Source organism: Rhynchophorus ferrugineus, unplaced genomic scaffold (genome assembly GCF_030347505.1).
Source record: "Rhynchophorus ferrugineus isolate W39M unplaced genomic scaffold, kcgeb_rfMv2 rfM11, whole genome shotgun sequence".
Taxonomy (NCBI): Eukaryota; Metazoa; Arthropoda; class Insecta; order Coleoptera; family Curculionidae; genus Rhynchophorus; species Rhynchophorus ferrugineus.
This window is the reverse complement of record NW_027472590.1, coordinates 21734672-21748072: the sequence shown is the minus strand read 5'-3', so window position 1 is coordinate 21748072 and position 13401 is coordinate 21734672. Positions and strand designations below refer to the sequence as shown.

General features: G+C 33.5%; 2 protein-coding genes across 10 annotated transcripts in view; one reads left to right on the top strand and one right to left on the bottom strand.

Annotated features, from left to right (window-relative positions):
- Positions 1 to 684: 684 nt before the first annotated feature.
- eIF5 (eukaryotic translation initiation factor 5) lies at positions 685 to 7889 on the bottom strand. 5 transcript variants are annotated; one of them, XM_076417170.1, is made up of 11 exons: positions 7500 to 7889; positions 7299 to 7414; positions 4544 to 4634; positions 2660 to 2879; positions 2499 to 2602; positions 2311 to 2448; positions 2098 to 2247; positions 1735 to 2040; positions 1441 to 1671; positions 1190 to 1384; positions 685 to 1131 (listed from the first exon to the last, which is right to left on the bottom strand). In XM_076417170.1, the coding sequence occupies exons 5-11, from the start codon at positions 2568 to 2570 to the stop codon at positions 880 to 882; spliced, it is 1344 nt and encodes a 447-aa protein (XP_076273285.1). In that variant the 5' UTR covers positions 2571 to 2602; positions 2660 to 2879; positions 4544 to 4634; positions 7299 to 7414; positions 7500 to 7889; the 3' UTR covers positions 685 to 879. The 5 variants fall into 5 exon arrangements, with proteins under 5 accessions (XP_076273285.1, XP_076273286.1, XP_076273288.1 ...); XM_076417171.1 differs by having other exon boundaries at positions 7478 to 7689; XM_076417173.1 differs by lacking the exon at positions 2660 to 2879 and having other exon boundaries at positions 7500 to 7720.
- Positions 7890 to 8095: 206 nt separating this feature from the next.
- The window catches only part of e(y)3 (PHD finger protein enhancer of yellow 3), a 38751-nt gene continuing 33445 nt past the window's right edge, over positions 8096 to 13401 (top strand). For all 5 annotated transcript variants that reach the window (XM_076417168.1, XM_076417167.1, XM_076417166.1 and 2 more), the window contains exons 1-3: positions 8096 to 8403; positions 8622 to 8879; positions 8935 to 13354. In XM_076417168.1, coding sequence (XP_076273283.1) covers positions 8238 to 8403; positions 8622 to 8879; positions 8935 to 13354 — 4844 coding nt within the window. In that variant the 5' untranslated portion in view covers positions 8096 to 8237. The remainder of the gene's footprint in view (positions 8404 to 8621; positions 8880 to 8934; positions 13355 to 13401) is intronic.

Genomic DNA, 13401 nt, shown 5'->3' with positions numbered 1-13401 from the left:
CTTTTGGATATGTGGAGGTTCCTGAGGCATTCATATTTTAAACTGTTTTAAATAATCCATCACTCCTGGTTAAGTTCTATAATTAATTTATATTCTATTATTTTTTATTCTATGATACACTTGACGGGATAAGAATTAACATGTTTTTTTTCAGTGTTAAAAAGGTCAACATAGCAAATACGGAAGAGTGCCTTTAAAATATATTTATATGACTTTAAAACAATAATACTGAATCGTAAGGTTGATTATCTTATACGATTTTGTGTTTAAAATCTACAGTAACAATAAAGAAATATTCAGCCACCTTCAACTAGGTTGTTTTCTTTATTGATGCAAAAGCTGGATTTTTTGAAGTTTTCTAAGGTATATTCATGTTTTAAACCATTAAGAAACAATTCATCAATCAATCATTCATTACGTTTTTTTTAATTGTGGATGTTTCTAAAGTCTTTAAATTCATATTTTATTATCATATTAATTCCATTATCAATTATTTAGTACACTTTCTTTTAGATTCGTGAAGGTTGTTCCAGATATATACATTTTAAACTGTTTTTTTATAATTCAGCACTCATGGTTAAGTTCTATAATTCATTTCTATTTTATGACCTACTGGGATGGGATAAGATTTTAACATTGTTTTTTTTTCTGGGTTAAAAAAAGCTCAACATAAAAATACCAGAATGCCTTTAAAATCTGTTTATTTGACATTAAAACAATAATAAATTTGTAATCTCAGAGAAATGTCCCTAAAGAAACAAATATTAACCTATCTATATTATGTAAATATAATAAACACCATTTTATGCATAATAAAAGTAATGTAAAAAAAGAAAAACACCCATGACGTAATACGGTAGAATACGATCAGCTCCATCGTTAGATGGCATCGATATCTACGTCTTCTTCACCGTCGTCCTCCTCTACCGCCGGCTTGCGAGGTGTTACTACCGGTGCCGGTTTGAGCGGTGTCACCTGAGCTCGATCGTCGTACTCAATCTCCACGTCATCATCGGATTCCTCCTCGGAGTCCGAAGACTCCTCGTCGGCCTCCTTCAGCCATTTGATGAAGGGCGCCGCCTTGTCGTGTATCTCCTGACTTACATCTTTTGAAACATACTTCTTCGAGACCTGTAAAGTTCGGATAAGGAGTGATTTTAGGGTTGAGTCTTAAACCCAGACACCATACCTTCTCTGCCCATTCTAAGATCGAAGTCTCCTGCAAGATATCCAGATCGTAGAGTACCTTCAATAGGGCGGGGACCCTGGGCATCAGCTGGTTCTTGTGCAGCGCTACTACTTGTTCCAAACCACCAATCAAGTAACGTTGGGCCTTTTTGTCGTTTAACGTGAAACGAAGTAAAAGCAAGCGGTATTTTTTTGCCTGAAATCAATGTAAAGGTAGACAAGATGTATGTGGGAACGGTGAGGTAAACGAACCTGTTGCAAAGCGCCCTGGTCGAACAACAGTTCCATCAAAACCAGTGGCGCTTTTGATTTGATTTCCAGTCTTTCAGCCTCGACGAGTAATTCCTTTTGGTCTTCGGCTTTGTCCAAAGAGCCGCTATCCAATTTCTTTTTAACCTGAGAGTAAAATATGTCCATCCGTTCTTTTTCGGTTTTTTCAAGATCGTCGCTGATGGTCATGTGCTTTGCACCATCCGTTAAGTCCTAGCGGAAAAAAGTGAAATCAGAAGATAACCGACGAAAACGTCGAAAGAGCGAATATATTACCTGCATACGAGCTCTGACGGCTTCCTCTGAGACATCCACGGCCCACTCAGTATCGTCATCCCCATTGTTATCATCACCGTCGCCGGACTTATCTGCAACCGAAGTATCGACGCTAGTATCGTTTTCCTGCACCTCCGAGTCTTGTCCTTCGCCGTTCGCCTTGTGTTTGCTGCGTTTCGAACGTTTCCCCTCCGTCAGAGAAGAGCCTTGTGTTGCGGGATTGAGATTAGGCGGATTCTTGAGGATGAACGTCATCAACTTATGATTGCTGATGAGAAGACCGTGATAACCGCAAGCTTTGCAACCCTACGTAACAAAAAAAAAACATTAATCTGGGTTTGTATCGATCCGATAATGTCTTACCTGAGAGATGGTATTTTTCTTGGTGCTAACCAGCAGTTCGGTCTCGGGATTCTCACATTCGGGACACAAGACGAACTTTCTAATGAAGCCATCGAGTAGGTCTTGAAGTTTGACGGCGTCGTGGGAACCGTTAACGATGAAACGTTCGTTCTAATTAATTATAAATGAGATTTCGTTATTCGCCTATTATCCCAAAGATGTATGAAAACCAACCTTGAAATCGAACAGGGTTTGAGCGCCCAGTTCACATCCGAAGTACTTGGTTGGATAGGTTGGTGGTCTGCCCAAAGCTTTTGCGACTTCCGCCATGTTGACTATAACAGTTTTGATGCCATTTCCTTTACCTTCCACCTGTTGAAAAAAATTTTCGAGAATTGCCAATAAAAACGTCCAAATTTTACCTTTGCGACAAGTCTTGGCATTTTGTAGCGATAGAAGACATCGCTGACGCTTCTGTTGACGTTAATACTCATCTTGAGAGAATTTTAATCCAACTGTGTGAAATCTGCAACGGAAACATAAACGCTGATCAAAAGCATATTGCCGATGTAATCATACTGACCTATATAAGAGAGGTTGAAATTAAAGCGGGAATCACTGAAATGAAAACGACGGGGAAATGGTCTTAATGGTCCGCTTCGCACGTTTCGACCGAAAATGGTGGTAAATTGGCTAATCGTAGATATACAAACAAAACGTGATTGTAACTGCTGAAGGGATTAAGTCACGTTTCTCTAAAAGGCTGCAGTTTCCGGTGCCTATTGGATGAAAATTTTGTAGTCCTGAAACCGAAGAGGATTTGTATAGTTAAGAGGCCAAGATGCCGGGAATACCGTCCAAACCTCCAATCCATCGTTTTATAAAAGCTGACATTTTTGAAAATGCACCACTAAAGATAAAAGCAATAGGCTATTATGACGTGAAGTCGTAGTAGCTTTGACAAACATATCAAAACAAAAAATTAAATGTTTCCTAGGAGACTGTTTCCCCAGCGACCAGATAGTTTCAACACAATGCTAGAAAGTCAGGTGTAGTTAAGAGCGAAAAGGTAAGACAAATAAAGGTAAACAAAAGCGATAAATATTATAAGGTGATGTACGATCGTTTATCTTCACACTATAACATGACAGGTCTCTTTTGTACTAGGTACTTACGTAGAAAAAAAAACAGCTTTTATAAAATGACGTTCACGAGATCTCGGACTATCACATTTATAATGAAAATATATTTTTAAACTATTTTATTAAATGCTTGTTCCTATAAAATTATAGAACTTTATTCAATAATGTCGGAATTTCCTAGTAATAAATGCAGTAAAACACCGCCAACTGTAACAAATGGGCTGATAAAAATACAATTGTTTAAAAGTTATTGAACATCTTAGTGGCTACAACAAATAGACCAAAAATGTGTAGTCATTATTACGATCGAAAATATTACTAGAAATCTAATAAAGGCAAATTTAACGTTTAACACTGTTTCCTTACACTAAAATGAAATTAATTGATCTATTATTAATTTCATCCTTATCAAGAATATCGCAAGCTTCATAATCACTGAATAAAATCATCACTGGACCTACAGTGCAATAAACTTTAACGGAATAATGATTGGTACTTAATTTAAATGATAATACCATGAAATACTATTTCATGCTCTTGTAACAGACATTTGTTGCAATCTTCCTTGGGAAAAAAGTATTGGTCACTAAAATGTCTACGTTACAAAACGTTGGGATATTATTGAGTATTAGTATAACAATTACATAAGCATGTAGGTTTGATATGGTGGGATGAAAATATTTATTTCACTTACATCCAAATTAGGAGACATTCGCCATATTATGATCATTTAATAAAACAATGAATGTACGCTGCTTGAATTATAGTTGCTTAACGTATTATCTTTTAAGAGTATAACAGGTTGTTCATTATGTTTTTGTATACCATGAGAGCGGGGATTAACCTAGAGAAATTTAGTAAAAGCTCTAAGCATCTTGGTAGATAGCATGAACCAAATTTTGGCTGAAATTATAAAATTTAGAAAGCTGCGTGCACAACGACTACCATCTTCGTTAAAAATGGCACAAAAATGCGACTTTAAAAATCATGAAAGGAATTTTGTGCATGGTTTTATCAAAATTTTATGTGAATCAAAACAAGAAGCTGAAGGGTGAGGTGAACGGATAAATTCAGTGTCCAGAGATCAACCGAGATCTTAGCATCAATTTTTTCGCATCATCGTCTCTAACCTGCTACAACAAACTCACTCATTCACTTAGCTCAAAAATTAAACATTGAAAATTAACTTTATCGAACCGTCTTCACATCTTAAGAACATTCATACAATCAGGAACACTAATCGAATGAAGTTCGTTGATATTTATGAATATCAAAACTTATCGAACGATACTACGATATAGATCGTTTAATTTGTTAAAACTTACCTAGAAGAGGTGAGCTTTCGACGCTGCGAAGTCATACACCTCGCTGATACGGGCCCAAAACTCCCAACTATATTTTTGGTTAACAAATTCTCTGCAACAGATTACGGTTTAAATTGATTTAAAATAGGAAAAAACTTCGGTTGCGGGTTTCTGATAATAAAAATTATGTATATAAATACAACACTATACGTTCATTCTCAGATATAATTAATACTGTGACTATAAACGCATTTTAATGAAACTGGTGAACCTTAACAATGATGTATAGCTGTTTTACAGGAAGGTATAGATATAGCTTCACGTAATTTATGTCCTTATCTTTGTAGAGCATATAAAAATATGTTTCTCCCAAATGACAGGCGTTGCAAAATTCCCTTTTGACGAAATTAATTTCAAACATGTTATGAATTAATGCTAACTACTTACATAGATGTAAAAACTGATATAATTGAAGAAATACTTCGTCATGCTATTGACTAATGACAATGCTTGACATTGTCATGAGAAATAATGAATGCAACTGTTTACTTGGATTTACTTATACCCTACTTCTATCACTTAAGCTTAGTGCGATTTCTCGAAACGACCACACTACTATAAAAAATTAAAACGCGTTACAAGCTCTGAATACCTTTTTTGACTACCTTTTTTGGGTGGAAATTGTTCCTTTTTTACAATACTTTATTGAGTGTAATTTCGGAAAATATATCGCATATTAGATCGGTGTAAGCTCCGTTAGTTCGAGCTCAGTAAGGCCATTGAACACACAGTCAAATACGTTGGACTCGGCTAACGCCAAATTAGATTGCTCTTGTGGTTCCTCTGGAGACATCTGACGCAACACTTCGTGTTCGCATAATAGCGGTAATTTGGAATAGGAAAAATATTTAACGGATACATTAAATTTTTCTTGGTCGATTATAAACTTTCAATTTTCTATTAAAAGATGTCTAAATGATTCTGTCAACGTGACAAAATCTGCAACAATGAGGAGATTGCTTAGGATATTTAGAGCCGAGGAAAATTTCGATGTATATGTAGCGATTATCTACAGACAAGCCAACAACACATTTGAAGTTCCATATTGAAGGTGAATTTACATCGATTACAGTTTTAATTACAATGTTCAATGAGAATGTTATTATATGCAGATAACCTTTAACTTAGTATCATTTGACATATTCATAATACATAATTCAGCTAATAATACAACTTCAGTATAATTTTGTTATAAACTAGAACGCCATAATATGAAACATAATATTTGCTGAAACAACATTAACGATTTGTGTGTTTACGTGCTATGTTGTAATATTAACACCGGTAATGTCAAAGGTCAGCGAAAATTTTAAAAATATATAGATATATATATAATATCAGGTGGACAATACCTTTAATGAGTTAAAAAAAAACATAAGCATGTTGTACTTGACTGATAACGCGACCCAAGATATTCCATATGTCCGACACCCCCTCATGAGTAGTCGTCGACTATACGTAAACACGACAGTTAAAAAGTGTAAAATAAATAACCCATTTTAATTTCGTTTATACGATAAGCGGTATCGAATATGAACGAATCAGTTTTTTGCAAACGGATATTCTGCATACCTACCGTATACAAAATGCAAGGCTTCGCCTATTACTGAACCATGAGGGGGGCGCATGGGGCGCCCCGCTGTGTGTCGGTGCTGCGGGTCTGCAATGGTGGACCGTTGAAAAGAGAGCCCCCACGAACATGGAATACACGATCGACTGGGGATATGGAGATTGATGGCGAAACGGAATACGATCAAGGCGCAAGCTTCGACCATTGATCGTGCATGAGAATACTGCGGGGAAACGCTGTTGCCATATTTCAAACTTCGTAGTTTGTTCCCCCTTTCCGAGTCACAATAAAATAGCCGACCGCTACGAGGGTGAACACAAAAGAAATTACGACGGTGCCGTGTGGAAAATAAAAACTCAGTTATATTCCACTACACCTAATATGGTAAATGGACAACTCAAAAACAAAAATATTTATATGATCATGTATATAAATAAAGAAATATGTGCTACGTTATGATTTAATTTAAAAATAAAACAAAATAATCCGAAGATTAATTATCTGACAGTGGAATTCTTGTTTACTCAATATATTACCAAATATCCCTAACCACTGATATTATATTCGTGTTAAGTAATAGCTATATAACAGTAAAATGTTATATATCATATCTATAAGTATATATTTTATTTATTTAAGAAATGTAAAAAAGGTAAATTATTCCGGCATTATATAATTACTAAAGCATTTTGTATAAATAGAAGACTATATTTATTTATTCGTAATCTTTTGGTAAATTGTAAAAAAATAATAGACTACCTACAATAATGTACATTTATCTAAAATGCAAGTAAAAGCAATCATGTTTTAAGTTATTTCAAACTCTAAATACTCACAAGTAATTGAGATCGAAGCATTTACTTAAATATAAGGTCCACCGTTTATTATCTATATATACAAAAAAGGAGTAATATTGATGCAAAATAGTCACAAGAAAATTATATAGCAAAACAGCTTAAGAACTTGCAGCATAATTTTTTTTCTGCTTTAAAACACCTAAATATTATACTATTCACTTGTACCGTAATACTTTAATTCAATTTAGGATTCCAGTAATCTTACCTATAATAATGAAACCCGTGACCATTTATAGAAACATATGGAATTGACAACCTTATCAAATATTAAATATATCACATAACATACCTTTGTGTTTTACTAAAGTCATATAAAACGATAGCGCCCTATTGGACGAACTACTATTTCAGAACAAATAGAGTAAACAATCTGTTAAACGGGTTTAGAGAAAAGTAGTGAACACCCTAAAAGAAAAAATGTTATACGTTTTGGTACATTTTAGTGACAAAATGTGTGCACGACGTAACTTGATATATCTACATTACTTACCTCCTCGTTGCTTATGGTCTGCGTCCAATAGCAACGAGACTTGAAAACGATTAGTGCCACTTGCGTCACCAACAAAAAAATAACCAAATAGTTATATTTTAAACGCCAAATTATAATTAGTACTAAAAAATAATGTTTTATCTGTAATCACACCTTTATATTCACTGTATTACGATCGCCATATGTAGCAAAATGCAAGGGTGAAAAAAATGACAAATGACATAGAAGCGCCCTCTGTTTCATGAAGGCACTGTTGTTATTTTTAATATTATGTTGTTTCCTATATAGAGTTTAACATTATTTAAGGTATATTTTATAATTACAAGATAAAGAATGAATTCAATTGATTTTCTGAGATATTACTATGTTTAAAAGTTAGTCGATATTTAAATAAGACGGGTGATTTATTTAAATTCATTTTTAAAATAACTATTATTTAGAATAATGGCAACTTTTTATATTTTGTTGTAACATTCGCGTAATGATTGTATGAAATTTTCACCGGAAAAATTAACGCGAAAATTATAAAAATTTAGCCACTCTAGATTTCTTCATTTATATAGCTTTTTACATATTTTAGTTATGGCAACATTGTAAAAAGTAGTTTATTCTCATTGGACTAGTTGGCGTTATCTTTAGAACTCCGTAAACAAGATGCCGCAAATAGGTAATCGGTTGTGGAATTGAAAATTATTGTTTTTGTTAGGTGTTTAGTTTTTTGTATGGCTCATTTTAACTATGGAGAACGACAAAAGTGCCGATAATGAAAAAGAACTAACCTCTACCAGTAGTTGTGGTATGGGTAAGCTCCTGTCAACAAATAAAGAGGAAAAAAGCGATTCAAATGATACATTACCTACTTCGTCTACAGACGCTAGTACCAGTTTTACGGCAACAAATTTAGGTAAATCAGTTCAATTGCATTTTCTTTTTATTTCTGAAGATAAGGAATGGAATTATTTGCATTATTTAGATTTTTTGTTCTTTATGGTCCTAAATTATATACTTTTTTTAAATTATTTTACTTGTTTTTATAAAATGCGTAAATGTTAAAAATCATGTATTATTATGTGTAATTTGTAATCATTGTAAGAAATTTAGTGATTATACCTGCATTTTTAGTACCTGATGATCCCATTAGTAGTACATCATCAGAAACAGATCCCATAAAAACAAAGCAATTGATAGCTGAACCAGAAAAACAAAACTTTCCCGAATTAGAAGAAGTTGAGCTATTAGAGATGTCAATGGCTACAGCTAGTGAAAAGATTGAAGAAAATGTTGATGACTTAGTTAATGATTTGGAAACGTTATTGGGAGAATCCTCCCAACCTTTTAGTTTACACAATGCCAGTTCAAAGCCTGATATATCTAATAAAGGTAAGTTGTATGTTTGTAATTTTCAATATTTAATCTGTGGCTTTTGGTTTTTTAGATATGTCTGAAATAGAAAATGTAAATACACCTGAGGGTCTTCCTGATGATGAAGTTTCTAGTAACACTGTAAATGTGGAAAAAGAAACCACCGAGACAACTGAAAATTCACAAGATCATGAAATGAGTTCTAATACGAAAACAAATGTTATAGAATCTGAGAATATCTCAGGTGAAATTTTACAACCTGAAAGTAACAAGTTTGTTGAAGAAGTAATAGAAACAAAGGATATTAATTTAAGTCAGGAAACCATGGATGATAAATGTCATTCTCATGAAGAAAATATATTAACAAGTGATGTTGATCATACAAATATTGAACAAAATTTAAATGATAAACCACATTGTGATGTAAAAGATAACCTTGAATGTGATGAGTTAAGCAGTAATAAAAACACTGTAACCTCTATAACGCCTCTTCTTGAACCAACAAGTGATACTGATAAACATATCAAAGCAGCTGTTAGTAATATTCAAGAATCTAACATGGCAGTTGACCAGAATGTTCAAGATAATTTCATTAAAAATTCAAATATGGAGCCAAATAAAGATGAAGGTAGTGAAGTTGAAAAAGAACATTCAGATTCACTAAATACTGATACATGTAATATGAAAATCTGTGAAAATTCTTTAAAAGATAATGAACATTCTGAAAGTAAAGGTGAAATATCATCTAATATCAATATAGAAGAATGTACTAAAAGACAATGTGATGATATCACTCTACCAGAAATCATGGATATTTCTAATCAAGAAAAAGTATGTGAAAATAAAATGACAAACCAGGATATTGCATTAAATGAGGTTACTGATAATTCCAACATTCAAAAGACAGCAGAAGAAGAAATTCCTTCAGGAATAAATGAAAATGTTAAAACCCTAACTGCTGATATACAAGAGTGTGATAAAGTGTTAGAGAAAATTACTTGTAAAGAAGATAGTTCTGAAACAGATATGAAAGTTTCTGCAATTATAGTAGGCGATGTTATATTGAAACATGATCAAGTTGATGATAATGTGGATATTCATAAGTCAACTATTGACAGTTTGGAAATTAACATAAATCAAGTTGAACTGAAATTGAATGAACAACTTCAAAGTAGCACTCAACATGAAGAACAAGTCAGTATAGAACAAGAAACTATAACAGTTGATACTGATCAGAAAATTCAAAACCCTGAAAATAAAGAGGAAGAGCAAGCAGCCTTAGAAACTAAAACTGTAGATGTATCTGATAATTTACCTGAACAATCTGAAGGAAGTGGTGAAGTTATTGAGAAAGTTGAAGATTCAATTAGTGGAGATATTAATGAAATTACAGTAAATAGAGAAAGCTCTAGAAATGTGTTATTCAATGAAGAAAGTGACTCAGAAAAATTGCTGTGTAATCAATCAAATACTCTGGATGAAGTTCAAGAAAAAGAAACCATAGTGGAGGAAATTTTTGTGCAAGCACCATCTCCACACATAGTTTCTGGCGAAGCAAGCCTAGTGGTTGAAAATATTGAAGAAAATATGGGGAAGGAACCATTAGAAAAAAAAGATTTGGAATTAATGGATACATCTGAATGCCCAGATGATTTAAGTGCTCATTTTAAACCTGATGTGTCTGCTGAAAATCTAAATAAAGATACGGATGATGTTACTGATCAATATACTTTTAATATTGAAGAAGAAAATTCTCAAGATAATAAATTAGAAACAGAAGAAAATGTGAATGAAGTACATTCACAGAAGAATATTGAAGTTGCTGAATCAGCTACAACAGAATTAGATTCTGATTCTTGTGTTTCTAGAGGTGAAAATAATGCTATAGAAAGCCAGAAGGAATTGAATTCTGTTAGTGCTGAAGTAAAGGAGGCTCAATTAACATTATCAGCTTCCCTGGAAAGAGAAAAAGTGTGTGAACAGATAATAGAACAACCTTTAGAACATGAAACTCAGCTTGAAAATTCATCAAATAGTATTGAAGTGTCTATGTTGGAGGAACCTATTAAAGTAGATACCACAGAACCATCTGTTACGGAAGTTGATGCCGAAACCATGGAGTGTGCTAGAAATGTTAAGGAAGATCAAGCTGGTTCTTTCTCAGAGGATGTCCAGTTTTCTATATTGGAATCTGCTATGGAAGTTGATGAAAATTGCTCAGAAATCACAGATCAAGACAAATCATCAGAGAACACTGATAATGTTCCTGAAACAATAAAAAATGTAACTGCAGTTAATGAAAATGAAACTGTTAATGAAGAGTCACAGGTAAGTGAAACAATAATAGTTGACTCAAATATTGAAAAGGAGGACATTGAATTATCTACTACAGTAGAGCAAAATGTTGATATTGTGCTTAAAGAAGAAACAGATGAATTAAAATCATCTATTGATCAAAAACCTCACAATTTAAATGATCAAGTACTTGATGTAGGTGAATCACAGGATGTATCAGATAATAATGATATTGCTAAAGATGTTGAATCAAACATATCTGTGCAACTATTAAAATCTAATATAGAGAAAGAAGAAACAGAAATTGAGACAGGTGAGTTTGTTAGTGAAGATACAACAGCAAATGAAGATGAAACTACAAGCATGGATAAAATTGAAGAAGTATTGGAAATTCAAGAGATTGTTGAACATAATGTTGACGTGGAGATAACAGCAGATAAGGCAACGGAAACAGTTGAAGACGAAGATTTTATCAAAGATGAAGCACCAGACAATTCCAAAGAAGCAAGTGCAGATAATGAGGTAGAGTTAGCAGAGCCGAATTCTAATGAAAATGTTATAAAATGTATCAATGAAGATCAAATAGAAGATACAATTAAAGAAAAACTGGCAGATGACACCAATGAAGAAATTGGAGGAAATGTGGGTAAAGAAGAAATAAAGGAAAATAGCATAGAAGGAGAAATTAATGATAATATTAAAGCGGAAAGTCCTGTAGTTAAATCTACAAATTCTGAGCCTGAAATGGAGATGAATGAAGAATATATGACTCCTGAAAAAACTCAATCTGATACCACCAGTCCTGTTATTATTGAAGATCAAATGGTTTTAAAAGAAAATGCAAATGCTAATGTGGAAGGGATTGATTCAGAACAAACATGTCACTTAACAGAAAAAATATCATCAACTGATAATGTAAGTACGATGGAAATTGAAGAAATTCAGAAAGATTCTGATGAGGTTGATAATACTAATGTCTGTGTAAATAAATCTCCAATTAGACAGGATGATTTAATTGCCTTATCTGAAACATCAACAAGTGATAAGAAAACACACATGGAAATAAATATTCGTCGAAAGACTGTTGAGCAGGATCTTGAGAAAGTTGTCTGTTTAAGTGAGGAGTCGTCAGATTCAGATAGTGTTGAGATGTTAAAATGTACTTCTCAAGACACCAAAGGGTCAGTTAATTCGGATGGTGTTAGTTCAGTGTCTATATTAAATGATCAAATTGTTACTTCAATGCCGTTATCAGATGATCAAGTCAGTACTTCAGTGACTCCATCAGAAGAACAACTAACGCATGAAATGGAAGAAGAAAACTCGAATTTGGAAGAGACGGATTTAATTAAAATCGCTAAACAGGTTGAGCACCGAGGTGACGATTCTTCAAACGCATTATCTGAAACGACCGAAGACAGTCATGAGTTATTGTCCAAAAATCAGGAAGCCGATAAGTCTCCATTCTCCCTTCGAATTGTACAATCCGCTAATACAAAATCTAATATAGACGACCGTAACTTAACTGATAAGGAGCTACGAGACATTGAAGCTATAAGAGCAGCTGTAGCAAGTATAACAGATAGTTCCCAAGACACATATGACAGCTATTTGGTAGATAGTTCAGTGACGGAAAATATTTTGCCCGAAATTTCAGATGATGTCCCTGAATTATCCGGTGATCCAGTTGATGTACAAGAAACATGTAGTAATTCTCCTAAATCTGTATTGATTGAGGATATTGTGCAAGGTAGCACTAGTACGGATATTATACAAGAAAGAAAAGAAGCGACGCAAACTGAAAATTTAGCAGATTTATCAGTCCAAAAAACAGCAGAAACGTCTAATCTTGAAAAGATACCAGCCGAAGATGCATCAACCAGCGATGTTAAAAATACTGATGAGGGTAATGTGGAACGTCCTAATGAAGAACCGGAAAATGTATTTGAATCAAGTAACAAAGAAGATGAAACAGTAGAAGAGAAAGGGATAGTTAAAGAAGAACCTCTTGGCATTACAAAAGAAAATTCAATATCCGAAAATGATGTTTTGAAAAAAGCAGATGTGACAGAAGAGGACATTACAGTCAAGCAACATACAACAAAGATGGATAATAGTGATGCATCAGCTTTAGAAGATAAGCTTGAAAACATGGAAGAGATGGTTATGAATGAAAAGATGGGGAAAAACAAATCACGGTAAATTTTTAATAAAAATCCGTTATCAAAATGTATATTACCAAATC

Excerpts from the sequence above, each read along its gene's own strand:
- eIF5 (XM_076417170.1), bottom strand. The coding sequence starts at position 2,570 with ATGAGTATTAACGTCAACAGAAGCGTCAGCGATGTCTTCTATCGCTAC. Across the intron at positions 2,449-2,498 it reads TGCCAAGACTTGTCGCAAAG|GTGGAAGGTAAAGGAAATGG; the intron begins GTAAAATTTGGA and ends TTTTTTCAACAG. Across the intron at positions 1,672-1,734 it reads CCGTCAGAGCTCGTATGCAG|GACTTAACGGATGGTGCAAA; the intron begins GTAATATATTCG and ends TTTTTCCGCTAG.